The 19,960-nt window shown below is 54.6% G+C and overlaps 1 protein-coding gene across 3 annotated transcripts in view; it reads left to right on the top strand.

The window, feature by feature from the left end:
• The window catches only part of ZFYVE28 (zinc finger FYVE-type containing 28), a 51,254-nt gene that overhangs the window by 11,518 nt on the left and 19,776 nt on the right, over nucleotides 1–19,960 (top strand). For 2 of the 3 annotated variants that reach the window (XM_089911405.1, XM_089911402.1), the window contains one exon: nucleotides 6,593–7,876. In XM_089911405.1, the coding sequence (XP_089767531.1) occupies nucleotides 6,593–7,876 (1,284 nt within the window). Of the gene's footprint in view, nucleotides 1–6,592; nucleotides 7,877–19,773; nucleotides 19,817–19,960 lie in introns of all 3 variants that reach the window. The other variant, XM_089911403.1, reaches the window with a different exon arrangement.

The following is a 19,960-nucleotide window of genomic DNA, read 5'->3' as shown; positions in this document are numbered from 1 at the left end:
TGGGACCTTGGTCTCGGTCGTCGGCTCCTGGTTTCTACTGTTTGGAGCTCCTTTAACCCCACACCCTTCCTCCCTCACAGAACAAGTTCTTTGTTCTTGGCCGGTAGCGTTAAGACCTTTACGCAGATGTCCGGTCCTAAGACAGCGGCTGCCCTGGCTAAGGGCCTGGAAGCCAGGCCCTCTTCTGGTTTCTCACAGAAATGTCTCCGTGGCCCCGCGAGACAGATGGGGCCTATCTTACAGGCGAGGCCCTGAAACAGGGGTGGTGTGGGCCGGAGCAGGGCCACGCAGCCTGTGAGGGGAGGACGTCCCCCTGGGCTAGGCCACGCCCTCCACATTGGCTGGGGCTGGCGTCCAGGTTGGGGGCTGTTACTAGTTCTTTGACTAGTTTAGGGGGTGAAGTGCTCAGTTCTCTTGAGTGACCAGCGGGTGCCCACATGCTGTGGCTCATCCTGCCCACCCCCCGACCATCCCTGGGTGGCGCTGGCACCATCTGTGCTGTCCAGTGGGCTTGTGACATCTGGCCTGGGTAACCGAGCTCTGCCCTGAGGGCTTCCCTTGCCCTTCAGCATCTGGCCCTCCAGCCAGCACCCCTGACCTCAGCCTTCCCTTGAGAAACCTCACGTCAAGTTGTGTGGAGCCCTCACTGCTGGTGACCTCTGTGAGCTGACAGGGCCCGGCTCCTGCGGGGATGGGACAGCAGGGGGCTGTGGCCACATGTCCTCTGAGCACCTCCCTGGCCCCGTGGCCTCAGACGCCAAGGTCTTTCCTACCATGGTCCCTGGTCTCCGAGAAGCCCCCTTCCCAGGCTGTTGGTCCAGGGCTGACCCCGTGGACCCCTGCCACGCCTTTCCTGGGCCTGGCGGGACTTCCCAGCCTAGGGTGGCTTTCCTCTGCTGGTGCTTGTCCTTTCTGGGGGCCAGAGAGCACAGAAGCCGGCTCTAAACTGCCCTTTGCCCCATCGCAAGCCAAACGTGCTCTGAATCCAGTGAGGAGTGACCCGGGGGTTCCTTGGAGGGTCAGTGGGCACAGGGTGGGCGAGCCACAGTTGAGTGTCCCTAGCAGGACCTGACCCTGGACCCAGAGGCCGAGGCTTCTGCCCTCTCTGGGTGTCCGGCTGGGAGAGGAGACAAGGAAGGAGGGGAGAGGATGGACGATGCTGGGCCAGGAAAGGAAGCGTGTGGCCTGGGCCATGGGGGGAGGGGGAGGGGGGAGACGCCAGATGCTGGGGACTTGGGCAGGGAAAGAGTCCAGAACGTCAGAGATGTGTGACGTACTCAAAAGGCTGACGCACATAACTGGAATCAGAAGGAAGGAATGGAGAAAATGGGCAGAAGCAGTATTCAAAGAAATAATGGCCAAGAATTTTCCAAAATTGAAGAAAAATCTCTGTCCACAGATTCAGGAGACTGTTAAAGAAAACTACAAGCAAGATGAACACAAAACACATCTGGGTATATCACAGTAAAATTGCTGAAAACAAAGAAAAAACCTTAAACACAGCTAGAGGAAAAGGACATATTACTTTGAAAAGAGTGTACATCAACAGCTGTCTTCTCAAAAACGATGGAAGCCAGAAGGCAATGAAATGATATATATTTAAAGTGCTGAAAGCGAGACTTCCCTGGTGGTCCAGTGGTTGGGACTCCGCACTCCCAATGCAGGGGACCTGTGTTCGATCCCTGGTCGGGGAACTAAGTCCTGCATGCATGCCGCAACTAAAAGATCCTGCACGCCACAACTAAAGATCCCCCATGTTGCAACTAAAGATCCCCTATGCCATAACTAAGATCCCACATGCCGCAACGAAGATCCCACACGTGGCAACGAGGACCCCTCGTGCCACAACCTGGCGCAGCCAAAATAAATAAGTAAATATTTAAAAAAATATAATAAAGTGCTGAAAGAAAATAGCTGCCAGTCAGGATTTTACAACCAGGAAAAATATCCTTCAAAAATGCAGGTGGGGCTTCCCTGGTGGCGCAGTGGTTGAGAGTCCGCCTGCCGATGCAGGGGACACGGGTTCGTGCCCCGTTCCGGGAGGATCCCACATGCCGTGGAGCGGCTGGGCCCGTGAGCCGTGGCCGCTGAGCCTGCGCGTCCGGAGCCTGTGCTCTGCAACGGGAGAGGCCACAGCAGTGAGAGGCCCGCGTACTGCAAAAAAAAAAAAAAAAAAAAAAATGCAGGTGATATAGTGGGTTATTCAGAAACACGAAGCTGAAGAAATTGGTTATGAGCAGATTGCACATAAAGAAAGACTAATTGGAATTCTTCCTGCAAAGGAAAAAAATCTCAGATGGGGATGTGGAAGCACAGGAGAGACTTAAGACCCTGATGTGAATGAACATAAATGAATCTGCGCTGTACAAAACAATAATTGTCTTGTGGAGTTTAAATTATATACATCATAGTTTAACATTTGAAAATCAGTTTTTCTGTATTAATTTTTTAAAAAGGAAGAAAAACCAAATCATTTTGAAAGTTACAGAAAAATAATTTGAAAGATTAATGCCTATTTTATGATGAAAACATCTCTTAGCAAATTAGAAATAGAAGGGAATTTCCTTAATCTGATAAGAGATACATACATATGCACACACATATGAAGTTGGACCCTTAGCTAACACCATATAAATATGAATTAACTCAAAATTAATCAAGGACCTAAATGTAAGAGGTAAAACTATAAAACTCTTAGAAGAAAACATAGGACAAAAGCTTCATGAGATTGCATTTTGGCAGTGACTTCTTGGATGTAACACCAAAGGCACAGGTAACAGAAGAAAAAAATAGACAAATTGAGCTTTGTGAAAATTTCAAAATTTTGTCCATCAAAAAACACTACAATCGAGTAAAAAGGCAACCCATGGAATGGGAGGAAATATCTGTGTATCGTATATCTGCTGAGGGGTTAGTATCTAGACTATATAGAGAACTCCTAAAACTCAACAACAAAAAGCCTAATGATCTGATGCACATGGGCAAAAGACTTGAATAGACATGTCTCCAGAGAAGATACGTGAGTGGCCACCAGCACGTGAAAAGATGCTCAACATCACGATCGTCAGGGAAACGCAAATCAAAACCACAATGAGACACCACCTCACACCCACGAGGAAGGCTACTCTCAAAGAAACAGAAAACAAGCGCTGGGGAGGATATGGAGAAATTGGAACTCTTGTGCACTGTTGGTGGGAATGTAAAATGGTGCAGCTGCTATGGAGGTTCCTCAAAAAATTGAAATAGAACTACCGTATGATCCGGCAGTTCCACTTCTGGGTTTATACTGAAAAGAATTGAAAGAAGCATCTTGAAGAGATATTTGTACACTCGTATTCATAGCAGCATCGTTCACAATAGCTAAGACATGGAAGCCGCTGTTGACGGATGGATGGGTAAGCAAAACATGGTCCAGCCATACACTGGGATATTATTCAGCCTTAAAAAGGAAGGAAATCCTGACGCATGCTGCAATGTGGATGAACTTTGTGGACATGCTAAATGAAATAAGCCAGCCACAAAAAGACAGCTAATGTATGATTCCAATTACATGAGGTCCCTGGAGTCCTCAAAATCATAGAGACAAAAGGCGTAACTGTGGTTGCCAGGGGCTGGGGGAGGAGAGAACAGGGAGTTACTGTTTCATGAGGACAAGATGAAATTGTTACAGGGACGGATGGTGGTGACGGCTGCACCGCAATATGAATGTACTTAATGCCACTGAACTGTCACTTAAAATGGTTAAGATGGTAAATTTTATAAGTATTTTATCACAATAAAAAAATTTAAATATTATCTACAGTGGTGTCAATAAATTTTAATTAGCGTAAATCTGAGATGTCTAAGACCTCCACTGAAAGTTACAAAATGTTTTTGATACAAAATTTTAAAGACCTAAATAAATAGCTATTCCATATTCAGGGAGTGGAAAACTTAATATTGAGAAGATATCAGTGATTCTCAAATTAATCTATGAATTCAATGCAACCTCAATCAAAATCCCAGGAGGTTTTTTCTTTTGCAGAAATTGACAAACTAATTCTAAAATTCCTATAGAAAGGCAAGGGGACTAGAACAGCCAAGAAGAAAAAGATTGCTGGAGAAAAAGGACAAAGAAGAAGAATATTATCTATCTGTTCTGCTCTTCATGGTTTTTGGGTAGTTTCCAGACGGTGCTGGTGTGACCGAGCTTGTGAACGTATGTGTGCATTTCTGCTGGGTGTGCTTCATTAAAAAAGTGAGCAGAGCTGGAGACACTTCCTGCCGTATAGCTGTAGTCGTACTGGCAGAGATGTAGTGCACGGGGCATTCAACGGAACAGAGGGTCTGGTGCGACCAACACATGATTCATGACAGAGGTGACAGAGCACAACAGTGGAGAATGGTTGGCTTTTTCCAATGAATGGCTGAATCAGCAAATATCCATATGAGGAGAAAGACCCGTAATACACTCCTATGAAAACGTCAATTCTAGGTAGACTGCAGATACAAACGTGAAAAGGAAAAGAACGTTTTCAGAGGGAAAGGTCGAGTACATCTTTGTGATCTTGGAGTAGGCAAAGATTTCTTCACCAGGGCACAAAAGCGCTAATCACAGAATAAAATGACATTTTGGACTTTACTGGAATTTAAAACTTCAGTTTGTCAAAAGATACCTTTGAGAGAGTGAAAAGGCCGCAGAGTTGGACACAACATCCAATAAAGAACTCAGATCCACAATACATAAAGAACTCCTGTCAGTCAGTAAGAAACAGTTAACCCAATAAGAAATGGGTGAAAGTCCTGAACAGGCACTTCAGAGAGGCTGTCTAAGGCTCCATCAGCGTATAAATGGGTGCACGACCTCCTGAATGAGCAGGATAAAGCAGTTTAAAACCACGAGGAGATACCACTGCACACTTACCAGAGACGATGAAGTGGAAAAGTGCAAGTGCCCATGAGGGTGTGGGGCATGCAGAACTGTCAGCGGGCCCTGTGGGCTGTCGGCGGGGACACACCCCTCACCAGCACTCAGCACGCGTGCTTGCAGAAACACACCCCCTGCTCCCCAGGACAGGGGCTCAAAGATGCGGCCACGGCCCCTCCGGGGTGGAACAGCTTCAGAGGTGAACTGTGATGCGTTTCCACCAGGAGACGGAATGATCTACAACGACCGTGAATCTCACCAGAAAGGGTTGTCAAGAGCTGGCAAAGGGAAACAGAATATGCGATTAAGGGGAGTTCTCTGGTGGTCCAGTGGTTAGGACTCTGCACTTCGGCTGCCGAGGGTGCAAGTTCAATCCCTGGTCAGGGGGAACTAAGATCCCACAAGCCAAGCACCCAAAAAAAAAAAAAAAAAAAAAAAGGCATAGGAAAAATAAAATGTAATTGCACATAAAGGTTTAAAAAAAAAAGAGTGTGCAATTAAATTTAGATTTCAGATAAACGATAATACTTTGTTAGTGTAAATATGTCCCCAGTGGGGGCCATTTTGGACATACTTACTCTAAAAAGTATTTGCTGTTTATCTGAAATTCCAGTCTAACTGGGTGTCCTGTGTTTCATCTGGCACCTCTGCACAAACATAGCACTGGCAAACATGCCTGCCACGGAGGAGTGCAGACCGCAGATTGCCGTCTATCTAGAGAAGGAGAACAGGGGAGACCACCGCTGTGGTAGTCGGGATCGTGGTCACGGCGAGGAGTGACCAGGAAGGCACGTGGGGGGCGCCTGGGAGCCCAGGTAGCACTGTATTTCTTGATCTGGGTGCTGTTTGCAGGGTGTGTTCAGTTTATGAAGATCCACAGCTGAGCAGTTCTGAGAAGTGCACCATTCCACGTGTTTCCCCGCCTGCACTGGGATGTTGAACCAGGCGCTGAGACCTCAGGCCTGAGCTCTTCCCGGTGGAGAGCAGCATACGCCGGCCTGTGGGACCCACTTTGGGCTCATCCCCGTCGTCGTCATTAGAGTCACTCCACCTTGGGTGTCGGTTCAATGCCGCTCCCCCCAGGGAAGGCGCCCTGCTGTGCCCCCTTCTGGTGGCTCCTTCCTTGGCTGCTGTGGTCATTATTGTACTTAAGTCTTCCCTCGTAAATATTTCTTATCTGTCTCTTCCTACGGAACCTGCTCAGCAGGGACCATGCCAGTCTTCCTGTGTGTCACCCAGGGCCTGGCACATAGGCAGTGCTCAGTAATATTTGTTGAAGCAAAGAATGAAAATCTATATATAAACCAATATATATCCTTTCACTCCTGAAAGTTTTTATTAATTGATTAATAATTTATAATTTTATTAATACAATTTTATTTTATTAATTTATTAACATATTATCGCGAAGAATCAGGGTTTTCAGCAAGAGAGTTCAGAGTCTCATTTTTAAGCAAGGGCACATTCTAGAATCACCGTCAGCCACCCACACGGCTGTTGTCCTGACCCGCGGCCCGGGGGACCCCTGGAGACGCACCTCTTTTGGTGGAGGAAGCGACATGGTGGGAGGTTAATTGCAGGCAGTGGACACCGTGTTGCTCTCCTGCTGGTGCCGAGCCCACTCGGCCTGGGGGCTGGTGTGGCCTCTGGGACCCACACTCTTCCTTTCTGTCTTGACGCATGTAGGGATTTGCTGCGGACCCTGACCGAGGAGGAGCTTCACACGCTGGAACGGAACCTCTGTATTTCCCAAGACGTGGAGTTCCCCATCCGGGCGGACACCCCGGTGCCCCCTGCCCTGGAGCCCGCCCTGCCCGCACCCCTCGGCCCGGCGGAGCCCAGGCACGCAGAGGCGGAGCTGGCGTGCTCCGTGCAGGACGACGACCAGGAGCTGGAGCAGCTCAGCCGCATGGTGCACAGGGCTGGGGACGCGATGTCCTCTCTCCTGTCCCCGCCCAATGCCTGCCAGTCCCCCGCGCACGGGCCGGGCGCCGAGCGCGGTGCCCTCGGGCAGGCATCCCCGGGCGGACCACGGCTGCCGCCGGGCAGCGACGAAGAGGAGGGGAGGGTGTTCTTCATGGAGGATGTGGACGGGGCGGCAGAGCCCCCGGGCGGCCGGTGTGGGCGGGCGGGCGGCCCCCAGGAGAGAGGGCGGGGCGGGGAGAGCCGAGGGGCGGGGGCCGGAGCAGCCGCCGCAGCCGAGCCGGAGGACCTGAGCGGCAGCAGCGGCGTGCAGGGCGACCAGACGCGGGCAGTGGGCCCTGGCTCTTGCAGCTGCCCGGACTCCCAGCCGCAGCTGGATGGCTGGGAGGCGAGTGCGGAGGACGCCCAGACGGCCGAGCTGATCGCCCACCGGACGGGGGGCATGAAGCTCTCGGCCACGGTCATCTTCAACCCCAAGTCGCCCAGCTCCCTGGACTCTGCCCTCGCCAACCCAGAAGTCCTCGGAAACGGCGTCTCCCCCGGGGAGCCGGCGGCCGAGGGGACGGAGGGCGGCCCCCACAAACTCAGCGCCACGGCTGCCAACAGCCTTCTGAACTCCTGCGTGTGCTGCAGGGGCTGCGCGGGCAGCAGGGAGGACGCGGCGGAGAGCCTGCGCGGCAAGTGCGGCTCGGGAAGCGTCATCCGCTCCTCTTACGTGGGCTCCGCCAAGGCCTGCGCCAAGGGCTCGGCCGCGGGACTGCTGGAGGTCCGGCCTACCCCGGAGGCCTTGCCCACGGCGCTGGGCGTCCCAGACCCCGGGCCCTCCGAAGACGCCCCCGGCGGGCAGGAGCCCAAAGCCCCCACTTCCGACAAGTGCCTGGCACACACCTCAGGGCCCCTGGTGGACGCGGCAGACGGGCTGCCTGGAGGGGGCGGCGGAGCGAGTGAGCAAAAGGAGGCTGAGGCCTGGCAGCCCTCGGAGGCCGGGGAGGAGAGTCGGCGTGGAGGGGCGGCCGGGGAGGAGGCCCAGCACCTGCCGGGCTCCAGGTAAGAGCCGCTCTGGCCCCTGGACTCACCTCTAGTCGGTTTAGCTGCTGGTCAGGCCCTCCTGGACCCAGTTGCCACATCCAACCGAGAAGCGCCCCTCGTAGCCCCGACCGCCCCGTTTCTGGCGTGACGGGCACCTTCAGGTGAGTGGGTGCAGCTTCGGGCCCTCGGTTCGCCCCTTCTCACTGCTGTGGTGTGACCGGCGTGTGCGGACCGGCCGGGGCTGGGCCCCAGCACGCACCTGACCGGCGTGGCAGCTCCCGTGGGCCGCGGTTAGCCACAGAGACCCTCAGCTCTGCCCCGGGGGCAGCGGTGGGATCCCGAGACCACCCTGGGGCAGATTCTCGGGCAGTGCCCCCAGGACCCTGTTCTCTCCCCCAGAGGCAGCTGAGCGGGCAGGGCTCTGTGACACCCTGGCTCCTACACATCTGGCTCACGGCAGCTCTTCCTCCCCCACCCCACACCCGGGGCTTATCCTGAATGAAGCAGATTCAGCCAGCGCTGCCCCGGTGCCCGCCACATGCCCCTGGCTCCCATCCTGGACGTGGGAAAGGAGGAGCCGGGCTCAGCCTTGGGGCCTCACACGCGGCTGTTGCACTGTCCTCTCACCAGACCCTGCCTCGCAGGCTCCCATCCTGGCTTCACTGTGTGCAAAGGGAGGTGGGAGGATGGAGAGAGGAGGGGGCTCAGCCCGGAGGCTGGACAGGCCCCTGCCCGCAGCCGTGGGAGCTGTGCACAGAGGTCAGCAGGGAGGGGCCACCTGGGTGCAGGGGCAGATGCCTTGCAGGCCTGTGCAGCCACTGCCGCCTTCTTCCTGGAGCAGCGTGTGGCCAGCTCCCCCAGCAGTGGGCAGGGGCTGGCCGGGAGCCCGTGGGGTTCAGGGCCGCTTTTTTCTTCTCGAGCTGAACTCTGAGGCTCCGCCGCAGCCTTTTCTGTGTGGGTTCTGTAGGCATTCCCCAGCCCCTCACAGCCACGAATCTACTTTCTGGCTCCGTGAATTTGCCTGTTCTGGACGTTTCATAGAAGTAGAATCACTCGTTATGTGACCTTTTGTGTCTGGCTTCTTTTGCTGAGCATCATGTTTTCACGGTTCACCCACCTTCATGCAGGTGTCAGGACTTCCTTTCTATGGCTGAATAATATTCCACTGTACGGATGGACCACATTTGGTTCATCTGTCGATGGGCAGGTGTGTCGTTTCCACTTTTTGGTTATCATTGAGTAATGCTGCTGTGAACATCTATGTACAGGTTTTTGTGTGGTTGTGAGTTTTCAGTTCTTTGGGTGTCTCTAGGAGAGAATTAGTGCTTCACACGGTGCCTCTACGTTCTGAGGAGCTGTCACCGGCAGTTTTCATTCCCTGGTCACGTGCGAGGCTCCTGTTTCTCCACATCCTCACAAATACTTGTCATCATCTAAGATTTTTTTAACAGTTCTTTTGATCTTCAGGCATATCCCACTAGAATATATAGCTGAGTGACTGCTTTCAACTCACTTGAGATCATTCTGTTTCTGAGGTCATGCCCAAGTTTTACCCACAGCAGGTTAATTTGTTCCATTTAGCATGAGCTGTATAGAGATTTCCATTTGCATTTAATTTAATTTTATGATTATGTGAAAAATTTGCATGGTTCCCGGCCAAGTCTACAAAATAAGATATATCTAGAGAAATCTGTCTTTCTACCTTATTCTCCTCCTCTGCTAAAGTTACAGTTTTCCAATATTTTATAATTTATCCTTCAATTTAAAAGGTAGAAGCAAGGATGTACACACACACACACACACACGGAAACACACGGGCACACACACGGACGGACGGGCACACACACACAGGCATACACACACGGACACACACATGGGCACGTTTTCCGCTCCCATTCTTTGGCAGAGGACCTCGTCCTTCTCTGCCTTGCTTTCCTGACCTGCTAGCCTGAAGGCCTGTGGCCTGTCCATGACAGTTTCTAGAGATGTCTCCACTGTCAGTTTCAGCCACGTGGGACCGCACTGTGTGGCTGGACCACCGTGCAGTCAGGCCCTGCCACCTGCCTCGTGGCTGTTTCCGGTCTTGCTCTTACAGACGGCGCTGCGATGAGCAGCTATTTTTTAAAAATTATTTATTTATTTGGCTGCGTCGGGTCTTAGTTGCGGCACGCGGCATCTTCCTTGCAGCACGCGGGATCTTTCGTTGCGGCGCGTGGGCTTCTCTCTAGTTGTGGCACGTGGGTCCAGAGCGTGCAGGCTCAGTAGTTGCAGCACGCGGGCTTAGTTGCCCCATGTTGTGTGGGATCTTAGCTCCCTGACCAGGGATCGAACCTGCGTCCCCTGCATTTGAAGGTGGATTCTTAACCACAGGGCCACCAGGGAAGTCCCGATGAGCAGCTCTTTGTGATGAGGCCATTTTTTAGGTTCAAGCCCAACATCATAATGTCCAGTGGAATGAATTATTGTCCACAACCTAAGGAGCGGCTTCCTCCCTCAGGGCCTCCAACTCAGTGGCCCAGAGTTGATTGGTAAGTGGATCATTTTCCTACGAGGCTGATATGAAGCCATCACAAATTCTTTGACCAGATACATGGACTTTTCAGCTTTTGACCTTCCTCCCTTTTCTTGCTGTGTCCAGGTGACAGTCAGTGGACACTTACTCTGTCTGGAACCCCCTCCTGCTTTCCTGACGTGTCCCGCCGTGGACACTGCTTGTTCACGTCAGGCCGGCAGCTTCCCAGGCCTCCTCTGGCTTAGCACAAATGCAGAAGCTGAGCTGAGAAAAGGAAACAGCCTCCATGGAGGCCTCGGGAGATGCTCCCATCTCCCAGGGAAGCATTTCCAGAAGGTGCAGAGGGTCTGAGGGTGGCCAGGGGATCAGGGCAGCCAGGCCTTTGGGCCAGGACCGTGGACAGCGGCGCCCGGGGCCCAGCACTGCGCCAGGAGCAGCTGAGAATCGGGTCAGCAGGTGGCGCCCGTGCCCTCCGCGGGCAGCGCAGACATGGCAGCGTCATCCCTTCACATCGCACGTGGGTTCCTGGGTGGCTGAGCAGGGTGCGGGGGAGGCGGCCCAACCTTGCAGAGCGTGATCTCACACGAATGGAGGGGCAAAAGCAGCCTGTTGAAACAGACAGACACAGAAGACCAGCCTCACACAGGCAGCAAGTTCACCAGAACTCGGACGGCGAGATCCCGGGCGTTGGATGGCGTTGTTAGTATCATCTGTGCACAGCCTCCCATGAACACAGCCAGTCTTGTGTCGGGTGCAGGTGACCCCCCGCCCCTGGCAGACGGAGAGACGGACCCCGGAGAGGCTGGCACCCGCCGTGGCTCGAAGAGCCTAGAGGGGCTGGCATCACCCTTGACCTGCCTGAGCGAGAGCCCGTCTGTCTGGTGACGTGCTTGGTCATCACTCGGCCGTGACGAGCCAACATCCTGAGCTGACCATGAGGCTGCCTGTCCAGCAGGTCCCCCTGTGGCCCCTGCCATGCACGGGAGTAGGAGTCACCGCATGTGTGGCCCCGTGCGTGAGTCAGACGGGTGCAGCCTCAGACCTCTGTGCCACCTTTGAGTCGGGTGCCATGAAGGGGACGCACCAAGCCGCGACCACGAGTCTGCTTTTGGGGCCACGTTCCCCGAGGACGCCTGGAGTGTCACCTCCCACACAAGCAGCGCACAGCCTCTGGGTGGAAGGACGGGGCTGCCGGGGGTACGGCGCAGGCCGGAGGTGGCTCCTGGAGCAAGGGCCCGGGCGGGAAGAGCCCTGCACATTCCCCCAGGCCCTGTCTTCAGCGGCTGCACACAGGCCGGTTCCAGCCGTGCTGTTGCCCGGGGTAGGGGACATCGCCCCAGCACAGTCGTGGGCAGAATGTTTCAGAACCCAGTGTCCTTCAGATCTTTTCTTTCTTACCTTTTCAGTGCTTGAAGATTAACCTTTTTTGGGGAAAACTTAGCATTTTTAAAAGCTTCCTGTTTTTTGCCTAGACTCACCTCATCAATCAGAACTGTCCACACTCTCGAGGCTGGCAGGAGAGCTCACTTGTCTAGAGGATGGAAACTCGCCCCCTCTTGGGTCTTTTACTAAAGTGAGTTTCCAACCTTCTTGAAAAAATAACACTGACTCTTGCTTTTTTCTAATTACAATTGTGGTCCCCACTCATTGTAGAAACTTATGAAAACATAAAGAAGAGTAAAAGAAGGAAATAAAAACCATTCCAAATCTGATGAGCAGTTTTGTTATTTTTTTCACTGAATATTATTTAATGATCATTTATCTGCAAAATTCATTAAAACACAGTATTCGTAGGACTTAACGCTAACTTGCTGTACGTTTTCCCATTTCCGTATTTTGTCGATTAGCCTTGTGGTCCCTCTCCTTACGGTTCTGTGTCTGTCTCTGGGCATCCACCCTTAGGAGTAGAGTCGCCCCAGCAAAGGCATGACCCTTGCCTTCACACTCCCTTCCTCAGCAGTAAACCGCCCCCCCACCCCCCACACCCACACACCCCCACACCCACACACCCACACCCCACCCCCACACCCCCACAGCCCCACCACACACCCCACCCCCACACCCCCACACCCCCACCACACCCCACACCCCCACACCCACACCACACCCCCGCACCCACACCCCACCACACCCCCACCACACCCCACACACCCACACCCCACCCCCACACCCCCACACCCCCACCACACACCCACACCCACACCCCCACACCCCCCCACACCCCACACCTGCCACACACCCACACCCACACCACACCCCACACCCCCACACCACACCCCCACACCCACACCCCACCACACCCCACACCCCCACCACACCCCACACCCCACACCTGCCACACCCCCCACAGCCCCCACACTCCCACACCCCCACCACACCCCACCACACACCCCACACCCCCACACCCCCACCACACACCCCACACCCCCTCACTGCCACATCCCCCACCCCCACACTCCACACCCCCTCACCCCCACACCCCCACACCCCCCCACCCCCCACACCCACACCCACACTACACCCCCCACCCCCACACCCCCACACCCCACTCCCACACCCCCACACCCCACACCCCCACACCCACACCCCACACCCCACACCCCCCTCACCCCCACACCACCCCCCCACACCCACACCACACCCCCCACCCCCCACAGCCCCCCACACCCCACCCCCACCCCCCCTCACCCCCACACCCCCCCTCACCCCCACACCCCCCCTCACCCCCACACCCCCCCCCTCCCCGGCAGCACTGTCGGCACTGACTCACCTGGGAAGCAAGGTGGAGTTCCCTGCTCTGCTTTGTGTTTCTCTGGTGATGGTGTCCCTGGGCATTTCCTCCTGATTCTTCTGCAAATTGACCCTGCCCGTCTCTTGCCTGTTTTCCAGTTGGGTTTTCGTGTCTTTCTTGCTGCCTTGGAAATGTTCCTTCTGCCTGGTGTCTTTGTTGCAGGTCGCTTACCCCAAGTTGTTATTTGCCCTTTGGTCTCATTTGTTGACGTGTCTTCAGTTATGTTCTGTGTAATCAAATTCATGAGCATTCTAGAGACTCGGGTCCTCTGCCTCTCTTTCCCTCCAGTGGGTCTGCGGTGCCGGGGGACATTCCCCTCACTGCCTCCTGGTGTCCCAGGGTCTCCTTCTTTGCTCTGCCCTGGTGCGTAGTGAGAGGCCCGGGCCGGCTTGCCTCCTGAGGCTGTCTCCGGCCACTGGAGGGGGCCAGGGGGCCGGGGCCGAGGGCCATCGTGACGCATGGGCAGGCCCACCCCGGGCCCTGGCTCAGGGCTCAGGAACCGTCACCGCTTGTGCCAGCGGCGGGCTTGGCCTGCTCTGTTACTCAGCTCCACGGCTGGCGGTGCCTTTGCCTCCCCACTCGGTGGGCCTCCCTGGCTGTCGTTTTGGTTAGAATGAAAGGAACCTGGAAGGGCACAGGCCTCTGAGCTTCTGCCCTTAAACTGGTGACCTGTGCCCCGACCACGCGCTCCTTCCTTGCTGAGCGTGGTGGTAATGGCAAAGGATGGACCTTGGGGACATCTCCTCGAGGGGCCTTTCTGACGCGCGGTGCTTCCTCGCCTGCCTGGGGGGTGGCACTGGAGCGTGTGTTCCTGCGGCGCGAACGCAGCGGGAGGGGGTCCAGGGGAGGAAGGGCGCCCGTGGGCTGGCGGCCACTTGAGGAGGGCCAAGGGGCCTCTTGCTAGCGCGTGCCTCCGTTCCTTGTGGCTCCTCCACGTCCAGCCCGCCCTGGCCCTTACTCACCGCTGCTGTTCGGGGCTGGGACTTGCCTCAGCCTTCGCCGCTACCAGTCCTGAGCCGCCTCGCTGCCCCATCACCGGTCTCACTGCCTCCTGGCCTCACCTCCACTTTCTCACTCCCCACGGGTGGGGTGGCAGCTGGACAGGGTGGTCGCAGACGTTGCAGCGTTGCTTAGTTAGTCCTGGGCCGACAGCTCTGTGCTTCGCCGACTTTGCTCTTTGCCCACCTGGCTCCGACTCCGGTGGACGCCCCGCCTTCCTGCTAGCCGCAGCCCTCCGGTGCTTCCACGCAGGCTCCACTGCGCTTTGCCGGGGTGGGGACCCCAGGGACCTGGGGATACCCTGGGTCCAGCCCCGAGCAACTGGGGCTACAGAGAGGAGGCCACATCCTCTGTTCCTTGGAGCAGGGCTCCGGCCCCCCAAGGCCACTGCCTGTTTCCCTGTATGGAGGGGGCTGCTGGGATCCTCCTGGGTCCCTCCAGGCTGCCCCATGAGTGCCTGTGGGCCTCAGCCCGGCCTTGCTGCCCAGCCGGGGGGAGGCCGGATGCACTGGCACGGTTGAGCTTCCTCGAGCAGCATGTGGTGAGCGAGTCTCTGTCACTGGGAAACGTTCCCAGAGGCCCAGGGCTGCACTTCTGACCTGCTCTGTCCACACTTCACTGAATCCACTTTCCCTCCAGCAGATGGAGTCAGGGGCCGGTCAGCCCCTGCCCTGTCCCAGGGCCACTGCTGTCCACCAGCCTCCATGGCCTGGAAGGATGTGCATCCTTTTCCAGTGTATGATCAACACCCACAACCTCTGGTGCTGGCCGTCAGGACTGTGTGGGGTGTCCTGGGGCGCGCGTCCTGAGCTGGCACCCCCAAGGGAAAGGGGGTGTGAACCAAGGCATGGGAGTGACAGGGACAGAGCACTGCCTGGACTGACTGACTGCTCAGTGAGCCGAGACTCAGGACTGCCCCGTTGCTGGGGGCCGCTGGGGGCTCCGCAGGGGACCACCTCTGGGATGCGGGGACAGGGTGGGGCTGGATCTAACCCTAACCCCTTCCTGGTGGCTGTGTGACCCTGGGCACCAGCTCCTGCCCCATCCCCGCCCGGTGTCGGGGTGGACACATCACGGCTGTGTCGCCAGAGCCTCTCTGGGGCCGGGCAGTGGGCGCAAGCCGTTGTCCCCATGGCAGGTGTCCCGGCTGCCACGCGGACCCCCGGGGTTTCCCACCCACGTCCTGCCCCAGGAAGGAAAAACGAGAATGACTGAGCGGTTTAAAAATAGGGGAGAACTTGGAATTAATGAGACGCTTGAAAAACAGATTGGGCCTAATGACTGCCATCAGACCAACCGTTAACGAGTGACGGGGCTCCCGCGGGGTGAGAGAGAAGCCAGGCTGAGTACCGGCTTGGGGTCAGAGGGCAGGGCTGGGTCTGGGGCTCCTGGGAGGGGTGCTGCCCTCCTCCTAGACGGGCCTCCCCAGCGTCTGGAGCCTTTCTAACTAACTCACAGCTGGGTGTTGAGCTGCTGTGTTCTGGGCCGGGAGGACGGCTTGGCCAGGGCAGCGGCCACTGTTTTGGGTGGGGGAGGCAGGTGCAGGGGCGCTGAGCCCGGCACCCAGGACAGCTCCTGGCCCGGCTCCCCCGCCCCAGTGTACCCGCCCCACCTTGTGATCCCACCCAGTGCTGGCCTTCGAGGCCCCTGGTCCCAGAGAAGATAAACGTGACTCCTAAGACGCAGAGTGCCGGCTGGGTGCAGGGCGGCTCCTTCAGTGAGCACCTGCCCTGGCAGTGACTTCACTGAGACCTGAATAGAGGGGCCCAGGTGCCAGAAGGAGCAGAGGGGGCAAGAGGAGGTAGGGGTGGGGAACCCCAGAGAGCTTTGGAGGGCAGCAGGGCAGGTGATGTTTTTCTGGGAGGAAGGTCCAGCATCCGAGGCGGTAGCACGTAAGCACAGTGAGAACGCAGTCTGGTATTTTAAAGTTCTTTTAAACAGGTTTATGGAAATATAATTGTCGGACGATAAACTGCAGTGTATGAGAGTTCCAGTTCCTCCACAGCCTTGCCGGCCCTCAGCATGGTCAGGCTTCTTACCTTTAGCTGTTCCAGGGGTGTGAGTAGTGTCTCATTGCAGTTTTCATGTGCATTTCCTTAAGGACTTATGACATTGAGCACCTTTTCATGTGTTCACCTGCCATCGGCCTATACTCTTTGGTGAAGTGTCTATTCAGATCTTTTGCTGTTTCTTTTCATTGTGTTGTGTCCTTATTGAGTTTTGAGAGTTCTTTATTTATACTGTATACAAGTCCTTTATCAGATATATAATTTGCAGATCGTTTCTCCCAGTCTATGGCTTGTCTTTTCATTCTAAGAGTATCTTTTGAAGAGGAAAATTTCTTAATTTTGAGCAAGTCCAATGTATCCATTTTTCTTTCATGGATTGTGATTTTGAAGTCATATCTAAGGGTTATTTTCATAACCTACAGTCACAAAGATTTTTCTTCTGTTTCTTCTAAAAGTTTTATACTTTTAGGTCTATGGTCCATTATGAGTTAATTTTGTATATGGTGTGAGGTATGGATCAAAGTTTTATTTTGTTTTTGCATAAGGATAGCCAATTTTTCCAGTATCATTTGTTGAAGACTACCCTTTCTCCACTGAATTGCCTTTGCACCTTTGTCAAAAATCAATTGACCATATATTTCTGGATTTTCTAGTCTGTTCCATTGATCTGTTTGTCTATATTGACACCAACATCACACTGTCTTGATTATGGTAGCTTTAAAATGAGCCTTAAAGTCAGGTAGTATAAATCTACAACTTAGTTCCATTTTTTCAAAGTTGTTTTGGCTCTTCTGGGTCCTTTGTCTTTCACATGAATTTTAGAACCAGGTTGTCAATTTCTACCAAAAAAATAAAAAATAAAAAAAAACAAGCCTGCTAGGACTTTGCTTGGAATTGTGTTTAATCTATAGATCAACTAGGGAAAAATTAACACTTTAGTAATACTGAATCTTCAAATTCATGAACACAGTATATTTCTCCATTTATTTAGGTCTTTAATTTCTCTCAGCAAAGTTTTATAGTTTGTGTTGTTGAGGTCTTGCACATCTTTTGCCAGATTTATCCCTAAGTATTTTATATTTTTGATGCTGTTGTAAATGGTATTGCTTTATAATTTCAGTTTCCAGTTGTTCATTGCTTATATAGAGATACTTGATTCTTGTATATTGATCTTATCTCCTGCAACCTTGCTAAACTCGCTTTATTAGATATGGTAGTTTTTATGAAGATTTCATCAGATTTTCTACACAGATGTTGTCATCTGTGAATAAAACCAGTTTTATGTCTCCTTTCTAATTAGATGTCTTTTACTTCTTTTTCTTGCATTTTTGCACTGGGGAGGACCTCCAAGTACAACGTTGAACAGAAGAGTTGACACAGGACATTTTTGCCCTGTTCCTGTTCTCAGAGGGAAAGCGTTCAGTATCTACCATTAAGTGTGATGTTGGCTGTAGGATGTTCATAGATGCCCTTTTTCAGGTTCAGGAAGTTCTATTCCCGGTTTGCTGGACTTTTCTCAAGTACTTTTTCTGCATCTTTTGGGATCGTCGTATAGTTTTAATTTTTTAGTCTGTTAATGTGATAAATTACATTGATTGATATTCAGATGTTAAGCCATTGCATTCCTGGGATGAACCTTACTTGGTCACTAGGTATTATCCTTTTTATGTATTGTTGGCTTCAATTTGCTAAAATTTTGTTAAGGACTTTGCATCTGATTGTGAGGGATGTTGGGCAGTACTTTTCCTTTTTTTGTAATGTCCTTTTAAGATTTGGGTATCAGAGTAATGCTGAGATCCTCAAATGAGTTGGGGAACATTCCCGCTTATTCAATTTTCCAGAAGATTTTTTGTATAAGTGGTATTGTTTCTGACTTAAATATTAGTTAGAATTCATCAGTGAAGCCCTCTGGGCCTGGAGTTTTCTTTATGGAAAGGTTTTTAACCATAATTCCCATTTCTTTACTAGATATAGGTGGTGGGTGTCAGCAACTGCTTTGGGGCCCTGCCCAGCTCTGCTATACCCCCCACCCCCTTGAGCCCTGGCAACACTGTAACCTCAGGAGTGAACAAAGCTGGAAGAGGCAGATGTGCCAGGGACTGGTGGATGCGTAGGACCTGCCAGGGCAGCTGTGGGATCCATGGAGGTGTCGCCATAGCAACACAGGAGGCCACCTGCTGGGGCTGCCACCCTCCCTCACATGGCACCATTGCATCAGGCCCTCCCCAGCTCTGGAGGAGGAGCTGCCCCTTGTTTCACAGACCCACCTCTGGGGGGGTGTGGCCGGCGGATGAGATGGACCTGGGAGCCGCTGGCTCTCCCTGCCTCTGGACTCCAGGGGGACCAGCCTGGGTGGCCTTCCTCCTCTGAGCACAGCCTGTGGCCTGTGACGTTGGAAGTGGCTCTGACAGAGCCCAGGTCCACCCTGCTGGCTGAGGCCATGCCATCAGTCAGTTGCCAGGCCAGGATGGCTCAGTGAAGACAGCAGGCATCAGGCAGGGTGTCTGCTGTCTGCCCTCCCTGTCTGGGGAAGCCGCAGGTTCCCAGAACTTCTGCAGCCCCTCAGGGCTCTGCAGAGTGTCCCTGGTGACGAGGGGTTGGCTGCGGCTCCCCGGCTGTTCCCCACAAGTGTCGCAGGGAACGTTCCTTCTGGATCACCATAGTGATGACCAGAGACCCCAGGTGGTAACAGTGGGACGTGTGCCCACAGACCAGCCTGGGGCAGACCTCGGGCACTCCTGGACTGGGCCCTGCTTGATGCCCAGCTCCTGCATGACCTTCTGGGGCTGGCCTCTTGGACCACGGTGGTGGTGGGAGCCTGTGGCCCTGAGGCCACTCCCCCACCCCCAGCCTCACAGCTGGCACCCCCGGCCCTTTGCAGAGGCTGTGATAAGCCCCGTGTTACAGACCCAGGGCCACACAGCACGAGGCAGACTCGCGCACCCACCGTCCCACCCCCACTGTGAGTCCTTCTTCAGAGGACCGTGGGTGGTGGTTACTGTTTTCCCATTTTACAGACAAGTAAACTGAGGTTCTGGGAGGTTACATTCTCTTGCCTAGACAGCAGGGGAGCGATGCCCGAAGGCCCTCAGCCTGAGCTGTCTGACCTCTCCTAACTTCCCAGCCCCACCCTGGGAGCCCTCCCCATGGCAGGGCCTCCCCTCCCTGCCACCAGCCCAGGGCCCATCGAGGGCAGGTGCACCCAGCTAGGGCCTCATGTGCCCCCACCCCCAACCCCATAGCAGGTGCTCACCTGACTTCACAGACAGGGGCCTAACCTCCTTAGAGCCAGGCCCTCTTCCAGGCTCCCGGTTGGTTTTTCTGGGCGTTGGCCCTGGGGCCAGGATGGGGGCAGAAGCCCTCGCCCCTGGGGAGGGAGGCCGGCACTTCTCAGATGCTGTGATCAGCAGATCTGTGGGGAAGTGGGCCCTGAGGCCAGAATCTGCGAGAAATGCCCCACCCGGGTACAGGCAGGGCTACGGGGCGTGTGTGCAGTGGACAAGCAGTGCGCCAGGAAGGTGGTGGGGAGGCGGGGAGGCGGGGAGCCGTGAGGGTTCCGGTTCTGCAGGGGTAGCAGGCAGCAGAACCAGGTCGGAACTTACAGGTGGCAGGCGCTGGGTGGGGCTGCCCAAGGCTGGGGAGGCGGAGTCCTCGGGCACTATGGGCCCCGCGTGCGGCCCCCGGCTGGGGTCTTCATGGACTTACAGACGGTAGAGTCACGCCTCTTGCCAGGCCATGCTTCCTCCCCCAGGAAGCCCTCCCTGCTGCCTGGTGACTGTCCCCATCTGGCA

Source organism: Delphinapterus leucas, chromosome 5 (genome assembly GCF_059928025.1).
Source record: "Delphinapterus leucas isolate spDelLeu-1000000601 "Yukka" chromosome 5, BTC_Dleu_Yukka2, whole genome shotgun sequence".
In the NCBI taxonomy this organism is placed as follows: domain Eukaryota; kingdom Metazoa; phylum Chordata; class Mammalia; order Artiodactyla; family Monodontidae; genus Delphinapterus; species Delphinapterus leucas.
This window is presented reverse-complemented; position numbering and strand designations above follow the sequence as displayed.